The following is a 19,540-nucleotide window of genomic DNA, read 5'->3' as shown; positions in this document are numbered from 1 at the left end:
CCAACTAGATTTAGAAAAAGCTTTTGACTGTGTTGCGCATGACATATTGTTTTCTATCCTTCATCATGTTAATTTAGGCACTATTATCACTGAGGGTGTGGCCTTGGCGTACGGAAATTGCGCTACCAGGTTAATTGTTAATAAATCGTTGGGGGCCCCCATTAACGTTCAGCGTTCTGTTCGCCAGGGTTGCCCCCTCAGTCCTCTTTTATTTTGTATTTATATAGAAACTTTGTGTAAGCACATTATAAGAAATAATGCAGTTCAAGGATTTCGGCTACAGATGGCTGAAGTCAAGATCCTAGCATATGCAGATGATGTTGCTGTTTTTGTCGCGAGTGACGATAGCATTCGTAACGCGGTCGACGGGGTAAAGCGATTCAGCACTGTGACGGGGAGCAGGGTTAACTGGGGGAAGTGTGTGGGGTTCTGGCATGGACAGTGGTCAGTGACCCCGGAAAATATTGCTAACGTGACCTGGCACACGACCCCTGTGAAATACTTGGGTGTCCCGCTGGAAAATTACCGTGACAGCGAACCGTATTGGACACGGCAGGTCCAAGAAACACGAAAAAAGGCTGAAAAGTGGAAAGCGTCCTATCGATCTATATTTGCGAGAGCTACAGTATGCAATCTGTTTTTCATCAGCAAACTGTGGTATGTGTTGCAAGTGATGCATTGTTCGCGAATTAACGTACAAAAGTTACATCGTATTTTTGCTGTTTTTGTGTGGGCCTCGAAATGGGAGAGGTGTACGCGAACCAATTTGTTCAGAAGAGTAAGGGATGGAGGACTCGGGCTTGGACATTTATGTGCGAAGCAATTGGTCAAAAGATTCTTGTTTTTGCGCGATGTGAATTATCCTTTTCTGCGCACAGAGTGCCAAGTAAGGCTCGGTAGGGCTTTGCCAGACTTTGTTATTTCAACTGAGTGTGTGACGGGTGGCATTTTTGGGTTTTTCAAGGAGATAGTTGCCAGCGTCCCATTTTTGAATGCTAGATTTTCAAAACAATATTTGAGTGATGTGAGCCGGAAAGATTTGTACGACGATTTGTGTGACATCCTCTTTCCGGTGCCCTTGTACAGGGCCATGTACTGTGGAGGGCCGGGCTACAACGTATTGAAAAGGGTAAAGAAAATGAAGGTGCCACCGGTAGTCAAGAGTTTCTTCTTTAAGTTACACTCCGGAACTTTACCTGTGAAAACTTTTCTTGAGGCAAAACAGTTATTTCTTCCTTAGGGGTCGCTTTGTCTCATAAGCAAACAGCCGGAGACAATTGATCACGTCTTTTTGCACTGTTGGGAAGGGGTCTATTTTTGGGACGTCCTGCAGAGGACTTTAAAGAAATAGCTTCCAATCCACTCATACGGAATAAGGTTTTTGCCAACCAAAAACGAGGATGGGGTTCCCTTAGACTTAGTCATGCTGGTGGGCCTCCACAGTATATGGCGCTCCCGCATGGCAGGGTATCATTGTGACCCTGACGCACGGCCAGCCCGTATGTACTTTAGAGAAAGTATGCACAAGTTTCTTGAAGAACAAAAGCTAATAGTGGAGGTTCCTGAGTGGTTACCAAGGCTGGAACCCCTCGTAACTTTAAGAGAATTTTAACCTAAGTCAGGCCCATTCTTTGGGATCCTGGCTAACTCTGTATAGTGTATGTACATTTTATTATGTCCTGTTTTGTAATGTCGAAGCCCGGCAATAAAGAAAAAAAAATAGCTCAGTGGTAGAGCGCTGGTCTTGTAAACCAGCGGTTGTGAGTTCGAACCTCACTGGCGGCTTCCCTTTTGTTTTGGCCTAGACGAAGATGCCAACTTCGTGTTACAGAATTAATCGCCCCTGAACAGTGGCCGCTATAGCTCAGTGGTAGAGCGCTAGTCTTGTAAACCAGCGGTCGTGAGTTCGAACCTCACTGGCGACTTCCCTTTTATTTTGGCCTAGACGAAGATGCCAACTTCGTGTCACAGAATTAATCGGCCCTGATCAGTGGCCACTATAGCTCAGTCGACTTCCGGCCACCGAGCGTGACGGACGTGCGTACCATGGGCTCCCAAGGAGCGGATTCAGCGGCCCAGCCGGGCCGCGGTATCAGGAGTACGATCAAACCGAACGAGGACTACCAGCTGATTTTGCCGCATTTGCCAACAGGTTCGAGTGTTTTGCATACCGTTTTTTTGCATGGCGACGTCCAAGCCAGGCCATACCTTGTTGAAAACTTTCGTGACGCTCTTGAGCGTCTGTCATTGCTGCCGGAAGTGGTTGCCCTCGGGCCATATCAGATGAATCATGTTTGGGCCGTGACATTCTGCAATGAAGAAGGAAAAAATATTACCGACGATTACGTTACTTCCTAATGCCAAATTTGAGCGCAGCAAATAAGCTGTTTCACCTTTTCTATAGTGAGTCAACCCCAGCTGCGGAGTTGGTTTCAGGGACAACGCCGCGGATGCCGACACAAACAATATGATACCCTCGCTTCCGCAGCGCTAAAAACCAGGTCTAGCCGTGGGAAGGTGGTCACGTATTCGTCGACGTGCCGGGGCCTACGTGAAATAACCGGCGCGTCGGCAACTGAAGAGCACCCTATCCGCCACACAAGAACAGGGGGGGGACCCTTTCCTCCTCTTTCTGCATGACGGCGACGGTGTTCTATGCAGTCACGTTATCTTGACTCTCTAGCGGCGTCAGCGGCATCCAGCGGTATCAGTCAGTCGTTATCAGTCGGTCGCTGCTAGCGCTGGGGGGATGAAAGGGGGCGGAGCTGGTTACGAGGCCGACGACGACGCGAAACCCAGGAACGGACGCCAAAGAGCTGCGCTCTAAAACAAAATTCTACAGGCGGAGGCGTTCAACGTCAAGGACCACCGCTGCGTGGTCATTGACCCACGCAACCAGGGCGTCAGGCTGAAGCTGTTCTGGCTGCTAAACGGCGTGCAAGATGACGACATGAAGGCAGCTCTGGCTGCTTTTGGAAAAGTGACCGACATAACTCGGGACAAGTGGAGAGTCAAAGGCTGCGTCGAGAAGTCGTCTACTACGCGCTCAGTGACACTGAAGCTGAAGGTGGGCGTTACCATCGAGGACTTACCGCACCAGCTGCGTGTTGGAGAGGACGTCGCACTCGTCTACGTTCCTGGCAGAGCTCCGCTCTGCCTCCGGTGCCGCGGCACCGGACACATACGTCGGGAGTGCCGTGTGCCACGTTGCGGGCTCTGTCGTCTCTTCGGCCACGACGACGCCCAGTGCGTGCGAATAAATGCTACCGTAGCTGGTCCTGGTCGTAGGGATACTACTGAGGAGCATATTATCGACGACGTCGACGCGGTAGAGGCGCCCCGTGAAAGTCGGAAAGACGCAGTACCGAAAAGCATAGCTTCAGAAAAAGCAACGCTTCCCACGGAACATGAGGCTGCGAACTCAGAAGAACCACCTGTGCCTGACACCAGAACTGAGGCGGACGCGGGAAAAGCAGATGATGCTGCGGTAGGTGCACCTGAGACGGTTTTGGAATCGACCGACGAGAAGGACATTGACACGGAGATGCCCGCGGCGTCAACTTTGCCAGCGAAGAGGACGCACGACGAAGCTGATGACAAGGCGACGAGCTACGACGGGACGGACCATGACGAACCTTTTCCCAAAGCGCCTCCTGTTCGACGTGCGGCCTACAAGCCCAAGCCGAACATCCCTCCTGGTCGTAGGACTTCTTCGGGTGTCCCTCCGCCTTAGCGGAGGTGCCTTGCAGGGTCTTCGTGTTGGTAACCCGGTCTTCGATCGGGTTCAGTGCTGACACCACCGTACTTTGCAAACTGGAAGGATTTTTGATGAGGTGAGCTGCAAATTGATGTCACATCGAGAGCGGCGAATCCCAACCATTTAGATGGCGTCTCAAATAACATCTTGCTTGCGTATTGCCACACTGAACGCGAGAGGTCTTTCTGCGCGAAGGAGGCAAAATCAGCTTACGCGTCTCTTGTTCGAAAACGAAATCGATCTGTTGGCTGTTCAAGAGACAAAAATTGAAAGCGAAGAGTTGAGAGATGCCATGGCAGAAATTTACCGTGCACAGTTCAGTGTTTGCGTGTGACATGCAGAAGGAAAGTCGGGAGGGTGTCTGATTTTAACTCGAAACGGCAAAGTCGCCGTGGAAACTGTATTTTCCTGTGAAAGTGGCCGGATTGTAGCATGCGATTTTTACTTTTCTGGTCTAGAGTGGAGAGCTGTGTGTGTATATGCACCTAATAGAATTCCCGAACGAGATGCCTTTTTTCGCCGTGTTCAACCTTTCCTGCTGACAGAAAAGCGTGTACTATTGCTTGGAGATTTTAACTGCGTGTGTAGACCTGAAGATAGAACAAGCAACAAAACCCTGCAGGACACGAGTGCCGAGCTGCTGTCTGAGATGATTAATGAAGCAGAATTGGAAGACATTGGCATTATAATGCAAGGTTCAGAACAAGCACAGTACATGCATTTCCAAGGCGTTAGTCACGCAAGGCTGGAAAGAATTTACGTTCCTTCTCAGGGTGTGCCCTTGTGTTCCCAGTACCAGACTGTGCACGTCAGCTTCAGTGATCATTCTTTAGTCGTGATCACACTTGGGGAGAGGAAAAAACTGTCAAGTTTAGTTGGGAATTATGGAAATCTAATGACTCATTGTTGGAGGATGAGGAGTTTAGCAAGAAATTAAGACTCAGTCAAAAGCTTGTTAGAAAAAGAGACAGACTTTATACAAACATGGGAACAATTTAAATGCGACGTGAAAGTGGCCGCTATAGAAAGAGTATGTGTTTTAAAGCGTAAAGAAAAACAGCAAGAAAAGAAACTTCGTACCGAGCTTGATATCATGCTCAGCATGGAAGGCGTCAAGCCGGGGTTGTACAGACAAGAAATAAGAGACCAAAACTAAGCTTGAACTAATAGATGAAACGAAATATCGAGGTGCTGTGATAAGGGCGCGCAGCGAAAGATTTTGGCTTGGGGAGACGCCCACAAAAAGGACGAAAAACAGTATGCAGTTTCGAAGGAGATAAAGGAAATTTGTTATCGCAATGACGTAACTTGCGAATCTGAGGTGATTGAAAGGGCGTTTCTGGAATATTACCAAAACTTGTTCAGCCTTAAAACGCCTGATGTTGAACATTACAAAACTGCATTCCTGTCGCTAATGCCAAGAGTCGAGGAGGACCTGGCGCAGGTACTTGAGGAGCCCATAACGGCAGCAGAAATCGAAGCTGCAATACAGCAGCTGAGCTTAAACAAGTCGCCTGGGCCGGACGGCCTCGGTGCCGCACTTTACAAGGCCTTGAAAACAGAACCTCACCGGCGGCTTCCCTTTTGTTTTGGCCTAGACGAAGATGCCAACTTCGTGTTACAGAATTAATCGCCCCTGAACAGTGGCCGCTATAGCTCAGTGGTAGAGCGCTGGTCTTGTAAACCAGCGGTCATGAGTTCGAACCTCACTGGCGGCTTCCCTTTTTTTTTGGCCTAGACGAAGATGCCAACTTTGTGTCACAGAATTAATCGGCCCTGAACAGTGGCCGCTATAGCTCAGTGGTGGATTCCATTTCCGGACGCCGAGGCGAACGGACGAGTGGGTCATGGGCTCCGTACGAGAGGCTTCAGCGGCCCAGCAGTGCCGCGGTAACAGGATTTCTGGCTCCGATGACCGGGATTATCAAGTGCTTTTGCCTAAGCTACCTACAGGGCGAGTTGTTTTAAGCACTCTTTTTTTTTTCATGACGATGTGCGTGAAAGGCCATATCGTGTGGAAGACTTCCGTGACACACTGGCTAGCCTAGGCCTGCTGTCTGAAGTTATCGCCCTGGGGGCGTATCAGATGTGTCATGTATGGGCTGTAACTTTCAAAACCAGAGAAGGCGTGCATAAGCTTTTGGCTTTGAAAGAATTGATTGTAAAGGAAAGGCGGCGCGTTGTGATAGACCCTAACAACCAAGCCTTGCGTATCAAGCTTCACTGGATGCTTCACAACGTACTGTACGATGACATGCGTGCGGCGCTCTTGCTGTACGGAAGAGTGACGGACGTCTCCCGGGAACGGTGGTGTGCTCAAGGCGTGCAAGACAAAGCGTCCTCGATGCGCTTGGTGGCCTTAAATTTGAAGACGGCTGTGACGGTGGACGACCTGCCACATCAGATCCGTGTTGCAGGTGACCTGGCGCTTGTTGTGGTGCCCGGCAGGGCCCCGCTATGCTTGCGCTGTCGGAATACCGGCCATATTCGACGTGACTGCCGCGTCCCACGCTACGCATTATGCCACCGACACGCCCACGGAGAAGAGCAGTGCGAGAAGACGTATGCCTCTGTCACGCAGAAAGCTACGAGGGAATTACCTGCTGATGGATGAACATGATGTTCAGGAATCTGCGAAAGGAGCAGACGAGAACAGTGCCGAGGACGCGAATTCTCCAGAACAGAAGTCCGGAGATGACCACAAGGCCAAGGCCAGTGATTCTGCGTCTCCCACTACTTCTAAACCGGAGCACACTACGTCGAACGCGACTACGCGTGCAAACTCTAAGCTCGCACGGCGGAACAATTCCAACAGACGATGCTGAGGCAATGGACGCGAGCTAGAAAGACACAAATGTGGTGGTGAAGAGAACTCTTGATGAGTTAGCTACCTAGGATGGACAACCAAACGAGCCGAATAACGATGAACTGCCGCCAAAGACGCCGGGGTAAATCGGGCGACGCTACGCCCGAAACCGAACATCCCGCAGGATAGAAGTTCGGCGGTCACGCCCACTTAGCAGAAAAACTTCTGATTCGAAATGCAAGAAACAACGAAACCTTCGAGCAACACATTCGAGGTACGGTTGTAGATTTTACTGGACATGGTTTTGGTTTGTCTTGATGTTATTTTAAGCATGAAATGCTTTTAGCCCCCGTTGTCGGCAGTGTGGTGACGTCACGCCGAGACCGAGAGCCATCATCCGGGCACTGAAATCCAGTCATCCGGGCACTGAAATCCAGATATCCGGGCACTGAAATCGAGTCATCCGGGCACTGAAATCGAGTCATCCGGGCACTGAAATCGAGTCATCCGGGCACTGAAATCGAGTCATCCGGGCACTGAAATCGAGTCATCCGGGCACTGAAATCGAGTCATCCGGGCACTGAATTCCAGTCATCCGGGCTCTGAAACGAGAACATCCGGGCACCGTACGAGACTTAGCGAGATTTAACGAGACTCCATAAGCCCTCCTACGCGACCGGCATGCAAGCGCTGGTTGGTCTCCAAACGAGACAAAAAATAACTGCTGCCAGTGCCTTCTCAATGTTTATCAAGATATCAGTGGAGCTGTGGGTTTGATAACGCACGGAATTATAATTTCCGATTTCTAATAACGCGTGCAAAAACCACATAAATTGCATGTTGCACTTCGTTGTCGTACGTGATCCGGGGGAGAAGCGCTGCGTTCAAAGGGCAAGGCATCGTGCCGAACGGGTGGTGGCGTTCCTCCCTTCCTTTACGGTGCGGTTCGGGTGTCCACCGAGATGGCAGAGAATTACTGCGCCATTTCCTTTCCTCAAAAAACCTTGCGTTCAAATGACAAGGCATCGCGCTGAACGGGTGGTGGCGTTCCTCCCTTCCTGTACGGTGCGGTTCGGGTGTCCACCGATGTGACATTGGGCCCGTAAACATTTCATGCTTACTCTACTTTCGTTTACGGGAGAGGCAGAGATTTTTTCACCTTAGACTTGATAGAACAGTGTCAGTCATGTTTGTAATGACACCATTCGTATCTTTATGCCTGATTTATTTGATTCAAAATGGCAAATAACCTAAATTCTTCCCTACGGATAGCGACAAATAATGTCAGAGGCTTGGCTGCAAGACGACGGCAATACCAACTTAGTCGCCTTTGCATGGAAAAACGAGCTAGATTTAATTGAGATACCAGAAAGAAAGGTGGAACAACAAGAGCAGACTGATCGTATGGTGTCCCCTTTCACAACGTGTTATAATGTCTGTGTATGCCATGCCGTGGGAAGATCTGCTGGCTGTGCTGTATTGATACGGAAAAGTGTGGGGATTATTGAGGAAATGATTACTGTGTCTGAAACTGGTCGCCTCATTGTCTTGGACTTTTCGTTGAAGGGGAAAAAATGGCGTCTGGTTTGTGTCTATGCCCCCAACAATGTCAGTGAGAGATGTATTTTCTTTGAAGAACTTAATCAGTATCTGCCTTATGAAATAAATGTTGGTCTGATGGGTGACTTTAATTGCGTTTGCTTTTCGGAGGATAGGTCGAAAGCGGCCTACCTACGTGATCGAAGCGCCGACTTACTTAGGTCCTTGGGTGATGACTATAACTTGGAGGATGTAGGTCACACAATAACAAGCAGCCGGCGGCCACAGTTCACTCACACCCAGCAGGGTAGTCAAGCAAGGCTTGACAGAGTTTACTTGTCCCTAGCTCTAATCCCCCACTGCAACAGCTACAATGTTATACCTGTTTCATTTTTAGATCACAGCCTCGTGAGTTTCGTCATTGGCAATAAGCAAAAGCAGCCACGATTTAACTGGCACCTGTGGAAGTTGAACGCTAAATTGCTCAATGATGAACCCTTTGTTAAAGGAGTTGAAGGAAAACTGGGACGGGTAGTGATTGATGAGCGAAAAAATTACTCGGCTGCCTGGGAACAATTTAAAAATGAAGTCAAAATGGCACCGATTGAAAGAGCAAGCATCAAGCGTCGAAATGAGATGAAGAATGAGAAAGCTCTGCAGCGCCAGCTAGAATACTTGTTAAACGCTGCGAGTTTGGAGCCTGAAAAAGTGGCAGACGAAATAAGAACAACCAAAAGTGAACTTGAGGGAATAGACAATGAAAGATATAAGGCAGCTATCATTCGTGCACGAGGTGAACGATTATGGCTTGGGGACGCACCGAATAAACGCACTCTTACTGACGAGAAAAGGTATGCATAAAAAAAATGAAGTCAAACAGATCCGCTATAAGAACCAGGTGACGGGTGAGCAGAAAAGATAGAGGAGGCGTTCGCGGAATATTATCGCGTGTTGTTTAGCAACGTTACTCGTGTCAGCGACATTCTCATCACAGAATTCATGACTGGCATGCCAAAGATAGCAGATGACGTCAGAGACAGTCTTGAGGAAGAGATAAGTGTTTCCGAAATCGAGGCCGCTATCGGCGAACTGCCGGCAGGAAAGTCCCCTGGACCAGACGGCTTAGGAGCCACATTTTGCAAGGTGTTCGCCCATCAACTAGTATATGTGTTGCATCTTGTTATCAATGAGGCGTACAAAGCAAGGCGAGTGCCACCGTCCTTCAGAGCTGCTCATATTGTCTTGATTCCCAAGACGGATGATCGTGACAAGCTGATGTCAGTAGGTTCATACATGCCTATCAGCCTTATGAACACCGATTACAAAGTGTAAATGAAAGTCCTCGCGAAGCGGATGCATGGTGTTATCAAGCACTTGGTTGGGCCGCATGAAACATGCGGCATCAAAGGTCGAACAATCTACACGAACACTCACGTAGCCAGAAATGTGTTAGAATGCTGCGACGACATGGACGGCCAAGTTGTCAGGTTGCAACTCGATTTGGCGAAGGCTTTCGACAGGGTGTCACACGAGGTCCTCTTCTGCATATTGAAGCATGCAAATGTAGGCAGCACAATTTTAGACGGTGTAATGCTGGCCTATCGTGATTGCTGTACCTAGCTAATCATAAATTAGACACTAACGGAAAGGGCTCCAGTGCAATCTTCAGTAAGACAAGGATGTCCACTGTCTCCTCTCCTGTTTGCTATATATGTTGAACCATTTTGTTTAGGAGTAATTCATCAAAGAGCAATACGAGGTCTCAGAATGCATTCTACTGAAGTGAGACTGTTGGCGTATGCTGACGGCATAGCCGTATTCTGCCGTGATAGCGAGAGTGTGTTGGAAGTGGTCAACCTCGCTAAGGCATTCTATAAGCTAACGGGCTCAGAGATAAACTGGGAAAAAAGTGTTGGTATATGGCATGGTAACTGGGACGTCAAACCAGAAAGGTTTGCTTCTACGACATGGACACGCACACCTACGGCGTATCTTGGTGTGCCACTGGAGCACTATCAGGAACCCGCAAGATACTGGAGCGATGCAACGGAGAGAATGAAGGAGAGGACGGGAAACTGGCATGGTCGCGGCTTTTCATTGATTGCTCGTGCCTCTGCTTGCAATTGGTTCTTGACAGCCAAAGTTTGGTATGTGTTGCATGTGATGTGTATGACCCGCGCAAATGTGCAGAAAATGATTCGGGTTTTTGGTGTGTTCATATGGGGTTCAACTTGGGAGAGGGTGAGTCGTACCAACCTTTTCCGCTGAGTCCGCGATGGAGGCCTGGGTCTTTCTCATTTGTTTATAAGGCAGATTGTGTCACGTTTCTTTTTTCCGCGCCACCAAATTTAAGCGACAGGTTTTTGCGCACAGTCATACAAGTTCGACTTGCGAAAGCGCTTCCTGAATTTATTGTGACTACAAGTGATATAAGATGCCGCCGTGTGACTGGTTACTTCCACGAAATTGTTGTTTCCCTCCGCATGTTGCATTCAAGGTTTTCATTGCATTACCTCTGCTCTGTTACAAAAAAGCAACTATATGCAGACTTAATTGAAAATCTACTTCCGACACCGGTGTATAGGTCTGTTTACTGTGGGGGCCCAGGAAAGGACGTTTTAAAACGGGTTAAAAAAATACCGGTAAGACCTTTACTCAACTCCTTTTTCTTTAAGCTGCACACGAACACACTCCCCGTAAAAACATGGCTAGATCAGAAGGGGATATTTTTACCCTGGACAATTAACTGCTTTCTCTGTAAAAAACTAGAAACTATTGAACACGTATTTATTGACGGTTGGGACCATATATTCCACTGGGACATACTGCAGCGAACTCTAAAGAAACAACTTGCAGTAACGACATACGGGATCTGGTTTCTCTGAGTCAAGTGTGATGAAGGCATTCCCTTTGTCATAAATCGGGTAGCGGCATCCCACCGCTGCCACCAGTTGTTAGGTCGCCTAGGCTTCGGATACCACCGCTGGCAACCAGTTCTGACGGCTCGGGTAGCATTGCCAGTTGTTGCGTCTCCCTGGGGCACGTCCAGGATGAAAAACAGTCTGAAGCTTCGAAGGTTGGGGATACGAAAAACAAGCAGGTTTAATGGCACTTTTTTAAGACACTTATTTACATGATGAAGATTAGAGAAGAAGAGCAAAAAATCAAAAATTATGAGTTCATAGCGTCGAGCGACTGGATGAGCCTTTTACCCAAGGCCCAGAGCGTTCGTTCTCACTTAGGGCGCTGGTTAAATACCCTAAGGTTCCACCCCTTCACCAGGTGGCAATTCAACACGACGCACAGATCGGCACAACACAACACAGCAAACGGAGGCACCTGGTGCAGAGTCCACACGTGGGAATTTGGCGAGGAGGAAACGCAAGTCCGCAACTCGTTCGCACTGCGGTGCAACATCCCTGCAAGCAGAACGTGTCTATCGAACACAGGTGTGGCGTAGGCATGCTGGCGCGGCGGAAGCACCTACGCCGGCTTCCACCGATTCATTCCGGTTCTTCTCAGACGTGGTGAATCCCTTCTTCCCTGTCGTCTGTTCATCGGCGGTCGCTTCTTGCGGGGTATCAAAGGGAAGGTCGTTCACGCCGAGCCGAGTGTGGGAAGAGCTTCATCGGCCACTTCCCAGCCAGTCATCCTTTTCGATGGGGTCCTCGTGGGGTCAAACGACCTTTCGAAATTTCCGCTGTTGAATTCACCACCGTGATCATCGCGGGTCTCAAGCTTAGTCGTGACACCTTTGATATGTTTATGCTACTGGGCCTCCACAGTCTGTGGCAAACCTGAATGGCAGTCCGCCATGCAGATGTCAGTGTTCGGTCTGCAAGCGAAAATTTTATTCAGCACATGGTCTACATGAGGGAAGTCTATCAGGCGTTACCCGAACCCCCTGAGTGGATTAATGTATTTGATGGAATGGCGTGTCTGAAGAAATTTTAACCTTATTCCGGCAACCGAAGTCAGGCTGGTGTGCTTTGTCTGTATATTGAATGTCATGATACCGGTAATAAAGGAAAAAAAACCGCTATATCTCAGTGGTAGACCACTGGCCTCGTAAACCAGTGGTCGTGAGTCCGAGCATCCCTGGTGGCTTTCCTTTTCTTTGGCCCAGAGGAAGGTGATAACTTTGTGTCACAGGATTAATCGGCCCTGAACAGTGGCCGCTATAGCTCAGTCATTCTACTTCCGGCCACTGGCGTGTACGGACGCAGGTTCATGAGCTCCCACGGAGCGGCGATAGCGGCCGTCGATGGCCGCGGAAACAGGATTGAAGATAAGGAAGGACAGGAGTACGAAATCGTTTTGCCTACGTTGCCTACCGGTCGTGTTGTTTTAAACACCGTGTTTTTGCACGGCGACGTGCGAGTTAGGTCCTACAGGGTCGAGGATTTCCGCGACGCCCTCGCCAACGCTGGTGCGCTCCCCAACGTTGTGGCGTTAGGGGCGTATCAGGTCAACCATGTTTGGGCGGTCACGCTCAACAGTATCGAAGCAACGAAGAAGTGGGCAGCGATAAAGGAACTGGAAGTTAAAGGACGGCGCTGCATTATCATCAATCCTGCCGACCAACAGGTGAAACTACGGCTGCACTGGATGCTGCATGGTGTAGCCGACGACGACATTCGGACGGCTCTTGCGGCTTTTGGGAATGTAACGGAGGTGACCCGGGAGCGTTGGCGTGTTCCAAGCGCCAAGGAGAAGGGGTCTACAACCAGGACCGTTCTCCTGAAGCTGAAACCCGGTGTGAAGGTTGACGACCTCCCACACCAATTATGCGTCGCCGGGGAGCTGGCCCTTGTTGTGGTGCCTGGGCGGCCCATGCAGTGCCTACAGTGCCGCGGCACGGGTCACGTTCGACGTGAATGCAAGGTACACCGGTGCTCTTAATGCAGGCGGTATGGCCACGGTGACAGTGAGTGCGTTCGCACATACGCGGTGGCTACCGGTGCGGTATCGAGAGACGATACCGCAGAGCTTCTGTTGGATGTCGTTGAGACGGAGGAGGCGGCAAAAGGAGCCGTGGAAGTTGGTAAGGATGCTGGGACGACCGACGCATCAGGGCCTCCTATCGGAGACATTAGTGGACATTGCAACCAAAGGAAGCAGATCGAAGAGGAAGAATTACTTTCGAGTCAGGTGAACACGTCGGCAAACGGGGAGAACATCTTGGCAACTAAGGACGCCGAGCCAATGATCAGCGAGGAACAGTAGGACCAGAGCTGCGCCCGTTCAGCGAGCGGCACCGCCCCAGCCAAGCGCCCTCATGGCCTGACCGACAACGAAGGGGACAAGGCAGCAGCTCTCAGTGGTGAGGAGCCGCCAGCAAAAAGTGGTCAATCCCGACGGTCGTCTTTCAGACCGATACCCAAAGTTTTGGCGTACAAGCGTGCCGGCGATAAGGCAGTCCCACGGCAAGGTCAGGGGCCTGCACCGGATGGCTCGGGTGGCAACGACGGCGTCTAGCCATGTGCTAGACGTGTGGGGTAAGCACCATGCTCTTGGCCTCTTCACTATTTGCGACAATGGCTTCTGTAACCCCGTTGAAAGTAGCCACACTCAATATTAGGGGCTTGGCAGGAAAGAAAAAGCAAAGCCAAGTTTACCGGCTTTTAACAGAGGACGATATTGACTTACTGGCCGTGCAGGAGACAAAAGTAGAAGGGGAGGAAGGGACTGGGAGCATGGTGCGACGTTTCACGTCTAGATTCTACGCTGTAGTGAGTCATGCGATAGGTACATCTGCTGGCAGCGTCCTTTTTGTGCAGAAGTTTCCGGGTCTTGTCGTGCAAGCTCATTTCTCGTGTCCGTCAGGTCGTTGTGTCGCTATCGATTTTACATTGAACAATATTTAGTGGCGAATTGTGTGTGTACGCACCAAATGTTGCGGACGAAAGGGCTGCGTTTTTTCAAAGTGTTCAACAGCGTCTTAGTTCCAAGAAACAGCTTATCATCATGGCCGACTTCAACTATGCCCTAAGTGGCTGCGATAAGACCAGTGCGAGGGTGTTCAGGGACGCAAGTGCGAAGATACTGTCGCAAATCATAGATAAATGGAACCTTGAGAATGTGGCAGAGTGTTTGCAAGGCGCGTGTGGTGTGAAGTACACACACTTTCAGAGGACAAGCCATGCTCGGCTTGACCGCATTTATGTATCGCTGGATGTGATTCCAAAATGCAACAGTTACCATGTAGTGCCGGTGGCTTTTTCGGACCACAGTTTAGTAGTATGTGGGATAGGATTGAAGAAACGGGGCAGTGCTTTTAGTTGGGATCTGTGGAAAATAAATAACAAGCTAATTAAGGACGATGACTTTACCTGTGCAGTAATTGAAGAAATAAGCCAAATAGAGCCTAGTAGTGAGCTGAAAATATGGCAACAGTGGGAACTTTGCAAAGAACAGGTTCAAATTAAAGCAGTTGAACGGTCTAGTGCCATTGCGTACGAAGAGAATCTAAACGAACGCAATCTAAGATGTATGCTTGCAAAACTGCTAGAAAAGGAAAGTGAAGCGCCTGGTAAATGGATCGATGACATGAGGAAAATAAAACAGAAAATTGAACTAATAGAAGAGGACCGTTATCGTGGAGCGTTGGTGCGGGCCAGAGCGGAAGATGTAGCAGCAGGGGAGACGCCGTCGAAACGAGCGTTGGGAATTGAAAAAGCTCATGCTCGGCGAAATCACATTGATAGCATAGAATGGGGTGGCATCTTATCAGACGAAAAGGAACATATACAGCGTGCGTTTTTTGAATACTGTCAGGCGCTCTTCGCATTACAGGATGCAGACATGAATACGTTTAAGAACAGGTTTCTTGGGGCACTGCCGCGACTAAGCGACGAGCAGAAAGACGTTTTAGAGCTGGCAATAACCGAATCAGAGGTAGAAATGGCAATAGACAATTTAAATTCTGGGAGATCACCAGGACCAGACGGGTTAAGCGCGGCGTTTTACAAATCATTTAAGAGCAGAATCGCGCCAGTGTTGAAGACGGTCTTTAATGAAGCTTACGACGTGCGTGAATTGCCTCCGTCGTATGGTAAATCACATACTGTCCTAATTCCGAAAACGGATGAAGCTTACAAGTTACGACACGTAACAGGATACAGGCCAATTGCTCTCACAAATGTCGATTATAAAATTTATATGAAGGTGTTGGCGCAAAGGTTACAGTGTGTAATCCAGGAAATTGTTGGCCCCCACCAAACGTGTGGGATGAACGGCCGGTCTATTCTTTCTAACATACACAAGGCAAGATGTGTGCTCGAGTGCTGTGATTTTACAAATAGTCGCGTTGCCATCTTGCAGCTTGATCTCGAAAGGGCGTTCGACTGTGTCGCGCATAAAATTTTGTTGTGCATACTTGATTATGTGAATGTTGGGTATGTTATGCGGCAGGGAGTCGCCTTGGCGTATCGGAACTGTACGACGAGATTGATTGTTAACCAGAGTCTGGGGGCCCCCATTCGTGTGCAGCGTTCGGTACGTCAAGGCTGCCCCCTCAGCCCTCTTCTGTTTGCCATCTACATCGAGACTTTGTGTTTAAACATAATCGATAACGAGAGAATAACTGGTTTTCGGCTGCAAGCTGCGGAGGTGAAGCTGCTGGCATATGCGGATGATTTAGCGGTTTTTTCCGCTAATCGAGAAGGTGTAACAAAGGCCGTTGAATGTGTCGCTGAATTCTGCAAAACCTCTGGCAGCTGAGTGAACTGGTCCTAGTCAGTGGAGCTCTGGCACGGAGCGTGGCAAACGACGATGGACCACTTTGCAAACGTACCCTGGGTGAAGACCCTAACGAAGTACCTTGGAGTACCCCTAGAAAGCTATCGCGATAGCGAAACATATTGGAGAGTGCAGACCCAGGGCGTGAGAAGGCGGAAAGATGGAAAGGAACAGGCTTATCAATTTTCGCTAGAGCCACCGTGTGCAACCTTTTCTTTATCAGTAAGGTGTGGTATGCGATGCAAGTGTTGCATTGTGGAAGAATGAGCATACAAAAGCTACATCGAATTTTTGCTGTTTTTGTGTGGGCTGCACAACGGGAAAGGTGCAGCCGGACGAAATTGTTTAGAAAAGTGAAGGATGGTGGAGTGGGTCTGGGACACCTTTTCTTGCGGCAGATTGTTAACAGATTTATCTTTCTGCGTGATGTCAGTGATCCGTTTTCGCGCACCGTGTGCCAAGTAAGGCTGGGGCGCGCGCTGCCTGACTTTGTTGATGCAACCGAAACCCTATCGGGCGGAATTTTTGGGTACTTCAGAGAAGTTGTCGCAAGTGTCCGATTTCTTTCAACGAGGTTTTCCAACGAATATTTATCTACAGTGAACAAGAAAAAACTGTATAAGGATTTATGTGAAGTTGTCTTGCCGGAACCCATGTATAGGGCCTTGTACAGTGGAGGCCCTGGAAGGAATGTGTTAAAGAGGGTAAAGAGAATGAACGTTGAGCCAGGGGTTAAAACTTTTTTTTTTCAAGTTGCACACTGGAACGTTATCAGTCAAAATGTTTTTACAGGATAAGGGCTTATTTCTTTCGTGGGGTCATCACTGCCTTATTGCAAGCAACTAGAAACGATAGATCACATTTTTCTGCATTGTTGGGAAGGGGTTTACTTTTGGGACGTACTTCAAAGGACTATAAAGAAACAATTTCCACTTCACCCCCATGGAATACGGTATCTGCCCACTGAAAACGAGGACGGAGTACCTTTCGATCTGATAATGTTATTGGGCCTCCACAGTATTTGGCGCGCGACAATGGCAGGATATTACTGATTCCGACGCGAGGCCAGCAAGAATTAATTTTCGTGAAAATGGGCACCGGTTTGTTGATAGGGTCAAAGCTGTTGGCGAGGCTTCCGAGTGGTTGTCAAGGGTGGAGCCTTTGATGGCCCTAAAGGAAATTTAATGTGACAAAGCCAGCCATTGGCAGGCTGACTATATCAACAATAAGTGTTCATTGTGTCCCGCCATTTTGTTGTGTAATGTCAAAGCCAGGCAATAAAGAAAAAAAGCTATAGCTCAGTGGTAGAGCGCTGGTCTTGTAAACCAGCGTTCGTGAGTTCTAAACTCACTGGCGGCTTCCCTTTTCTTTTTGCCTAGACGAAGATGCAAACTTCGTGTCAAAGAATTAATCGGTTCTGAACAGTGGCCGCTATAGCTCAGTGGTAGAGCGCTGGTCTCGTAAATCAGCGGTCGTGAGTTCGAACCTCACTGGCGGCTTCCCATTCCTTTTGGCCTAGACGAAGATGCCAACTTCGTGTCACAGAATTAATCGGCCCTGAACGGTGGCCGCTATAGCTCAGTGGTAGAGCGCTGGTCTTGTAAACCAGCGGTCGTGAGTTCGAACCTCACTGGCGGCTTCCCTTTTGTTTTGGCCTAGACGAAGATGCCAACTTCGTGTTACAGAATTAATCGCCCCTGAACAGTGGCCGCTATAGCTCAGTGGTAGAGCGCTGGTCTTGTAAACCAACGGTCGTGAGTTCGAACCTCACTGGCGGCTTCCCTTTTGTTTTGGCCTAGACGAAGATGCCAACTTGGGGCACAGAATTAATCGCCCCTGGACAGTGGCCGCTATAGCTCAGTGGTAGAGCGCTGGTCTTGTAAACCAGCGGTCGTGAGTTCGAATCTCACTGGCGGCTTCCCTTTTGTTTTGGCCTAGACGAAGATGCCAACTTCGTGTCACAGAATTAATCGCCCCTGAACAGTGGCCGCTATAGCTCAGTGACATTCTACTTCCGGCTACCGTTCGGTGCGGACGCAGGATCATGAGCTCCGGCGGAGCGGCGATAGCGGCCTTGGCTGGCCGCGGAAACAGGATCACTGATAGCGATGACGGCGATTATCAGCTTATACTGCCCCAACTGCCAACAGGAAACATCGTTCTGAACACCGTGTTTTTGCATGGCGACGTGCGAGCGCGGCCCTACAGGGTGGAAGATTTAAGAGACGCCCTCCTGCCGACTGGTTTGCTGCCGGACGTGGTGGCTCTGGGAGCCTACCAGGACAATCACGTGTGGGCAGTCACCCTTAATGGCGCGGAGGCTACGAAGCGGCTTCTGGCCTTTAAGGAACTAAACGTGAAGAAGCGTCGCTGCGTCATCATCGACCCACAGGATCAGCAGGTGAGGCTTAGGCTTCACTGGCTGTTGCATGGTGTGGCTGACGACGACGTGCGGACCGCGTTAGCGGCGTTTGGGACCGTCATAGACGTTAGTAGGGAGCGGTGGCGTGTTCAAGGTGTGAGCGACAAGGGTTCCACGACGAGGACCGTCGTTCTGAAGCTAAAGAGGGGCATGACAGTTGAAGACTTGCCGCATCAAATACGGGTTGGCCGCCGTGGTGGCTCAGTGGCTATGGTGCTCGGCTGCTGGCCCGAAAGACGCGGGTTCGATCCCGGCCGCGGCGGTTGAATTTCTTTGGAGGAGAAATTCGAGGCCCGTGTACTGTGCGATGTCAGTGCACGTTAAAGAACCCCAGGTGGTCGAAATTTCCGGAGCCCTCCACTACGGCGTCTCTCATAGCCTCAGTTGCTTTGGGACGTTAAACCCCATAAACCACCACCAAATACGGGTTGGAGGAGAGTTGGCCTTAGTCGTCGCACCCGGCCGTCCGATGCAGTGCTTGCGCTGTCACGGCACCGGCCACGTCAGGAGAGAGTGCAAGGTGCCGCGCTGCTCGAGCTGCAGGCGTTTCGGACACGAGGACTCCCAGTGTATCCATACGTATGCCTCGGCAATGGGACCGAGTGCAAGGGAAGAAACCGAGCACTTAATGGACGCGACCGAAGCAGAGGACGCGGCGAAGGGAACGGGTGAGCCGGTGCCTAGTGCAGTGGCAGAACTATCAGCCCTCGCTGGTGGACCGCAGGACACAAGCGCAGACCGTCCCAGTCAGCCGGTGGCTAGTCCACCACCGGTGCAGCAGGACCTTGATAAAAGCGGCGCGAGTCGTCAGGCGCAACCGTCTCTATCATCTAAGGGACAGGATGCACCAGTCAATGGCGCTTCTGTTACAACGGGTACCGGGACGGCAACGAAACGCCCCCACGAAGTCTCCGGGGACCACGACGACAAGGTGCTCGCAGGCAGCGTTGACGAGCCGCCAGTGAAAGCGGCGCAAGGACGGCGGGCTACCTTCAAGCCGCGACCAAACGTCAACGTGGACAGGAAGCCTGCCGACAAGCCTCCCCCGTCGAAAAGCGACAGCAGCCAACCGGACGGCCCCGGAGGCGTCTAACGGTTTGCTAGATGCTAAAGGTAAGCACCATGCTCCGGGCCTCCCTCCTACTGCAAACCTAAATGGCTCCTGAACCGTCTCTATGTGTAGCTACTTTAAATGTCAGAGGGTTAGCACAAAAACGAAAACAAAGTCAATTGTATCGGCTGGTAACAGAGAAGGACATTGACATTCTAGCTGTTC

General features: G+C 50.0%; 2 protein-coding genes, 6 non-coding genes and 1 pseudogene across 8 annotated transcripts; all 9 read left to right on the top strand.

The window, feature by feature from the left end:
- Positions 1 to 1,853: 1,853 nt before the first annotated feature.
- On the top strand, positions 1,854 to 1,925 carry TRNAT-UGU (transfer RNA threonine (anticodon UGU)). The gene has a single exon. It is a non-coding gene; the product is annotated as a tRNA-Thr (tRNA).
- Positions 1,926 to 2,283: 358 nt separating this feature from the next.
- On the top strand, positions 2,284 to 6,582 carry LOC149334337 (uncharacterized). The gene is made up of 3 exons (XM_089557907.1): positions 2,284 to 2,328; positions 2,831 to 3,347; positions 6,206 to 6,582. The coding sequence occupies exons 1-3, from the start codon at positions 2,284 to 2,286 to the stop codon at positions 6,580 to 6,582; spliced, it is 939 nt and encodes a 312-aa protein (XP_089414033.1).
- TRNAT-UGU (transfer RNA threonine (anticodon UGU)) lies at positions 5,404 to 5,475 on the top strand. Its single transcript has one exon. It is a non-coding gene; the product is annotated as a tRNA-Thr (tRNA).
- Positions 6,583 to 10,157: 3,575 nt separating the features above from the next.
- On the top strand, positions 10,158 to 12,056 carry LOC149334336 (uncharacterized; annotated as a pseudogene).
- Positions 12,057 to 17,269: 5,213 nt separating this feature from the next.
- TRNAT-CGU (transfer RNA threonine (anticodon CGU)) lies at positions 17,270 to 17,341 on the top strand. The gene has a single exon. It is a non-coding gene; the product is annotated as a tRNA-Thr (tRNA).
- Positions 17,342 to 17,409: 68 nt separating this feature from the next.
- Positions 17,410 to 17,481, top strand: TRNAT-UGU (transfer RNA threonine (anticodon UGU)). The gene has a single exon. It is a non-coding gene; the product is annotated as a tRNA-Thr (tRNA).
- A 68-nt stretch (positions 17,482 to 17,549) lies between these two features.
- TRNAT-UGU (transfer RNA threonine (anticodon UGU)) lies at positions 17,550 to 17,621 on the top strand. The gene has a single exon. It is a non-coding gene; the product is annotated as a tRNA-Thr (tRNA).
- A 67-nt stretch (positions 17,622 to 17,688) lies between these two features.
- TRNAT-UGU (transfer RNA threonine (anticodon UGU)) lies at positions 17,689 to 17,760 on the top strand. Its single transcript has one exon. It is a non-coding gene; the product is annotated as a tRNA-Thr (tRNA).
- Positions 17,761 to 17,886: 126 nt separating this feature from the next.
- Positions 17,887 to 19,357, top strand: LOC149334331 (uncharacterized). The gene is made up of 2 exons (XM_089557906.1): positions 17,887 to 18,457; positions 18,702 to 19,357. The coding sequence occupies exons 1-2, from the start codon at positions 17,887 to 17,889 to the stop codon at positions 19,355 to 19,357; spliced, it is 1,227 nt and encodes a 408-aa protein (XP_089414032.1).
- The last annotated feature ends 183 nt before the right edge of the window (positions 19,358 to 19,540 follow it).

This window comes from Amblyomma mixtum, chromosome 8 (genome assembly GCF_055824585.1).
Source record: "Amblyomma mixtum isolate Tamu chromosome 8, ASM5582458v1, whole genome shotgun sequence".
Lineage (NCBI taxonomy): Eukaryota > Metazoa > Arthropoda > Arachnida > Ixodida > Ixodidae > Amblyomma > Amblyomma mixtum.
This window is presented reverse-complemented; position numbering and strand designations above follow the sequence as displayed.

Excerpts from the sequence above, each read along its gene's own strand:
- LOC149334337 (XM_089557907.1), top strand. The coding sequence starts at position 2,284 with ATGAATCATGTTTGGGCCGTGACATTCTGCAATGAAGAAGGAAAA. Across the intron at positions 2,329-2,830 it reads TCTGCAATGAAGAAGGAAAA|AAAATTCTACAGGCGGAGGC; the intron begins AATATTACCGAC and ends GCGCTCTAAAAC. Across the intron at positions 3,348-6,205 it reads GGTAGAGGCGCCCCGTGAAA|GGCCCCGCTATGCTTGCGCT; the intron begins GTCGGAAAGACG and ends GGTGCCCGGCAG.
- LOC149334331 (XM_089557906.1), top strand. The coding sequence starts at position 17,887 with ATGAGCTCCGGCGGAGCGGCGATAGCGGCCTTGGCTGGCCGCGGAAAC. Across the intron at positions 18,458-18,701 it reads TCAAATACGGGTTGGCCGCC|AGTTGGCCTTAGTCGTCGCA; the intron begins GTGGTGGCTCAG and ends GGGTTGGAGGAG.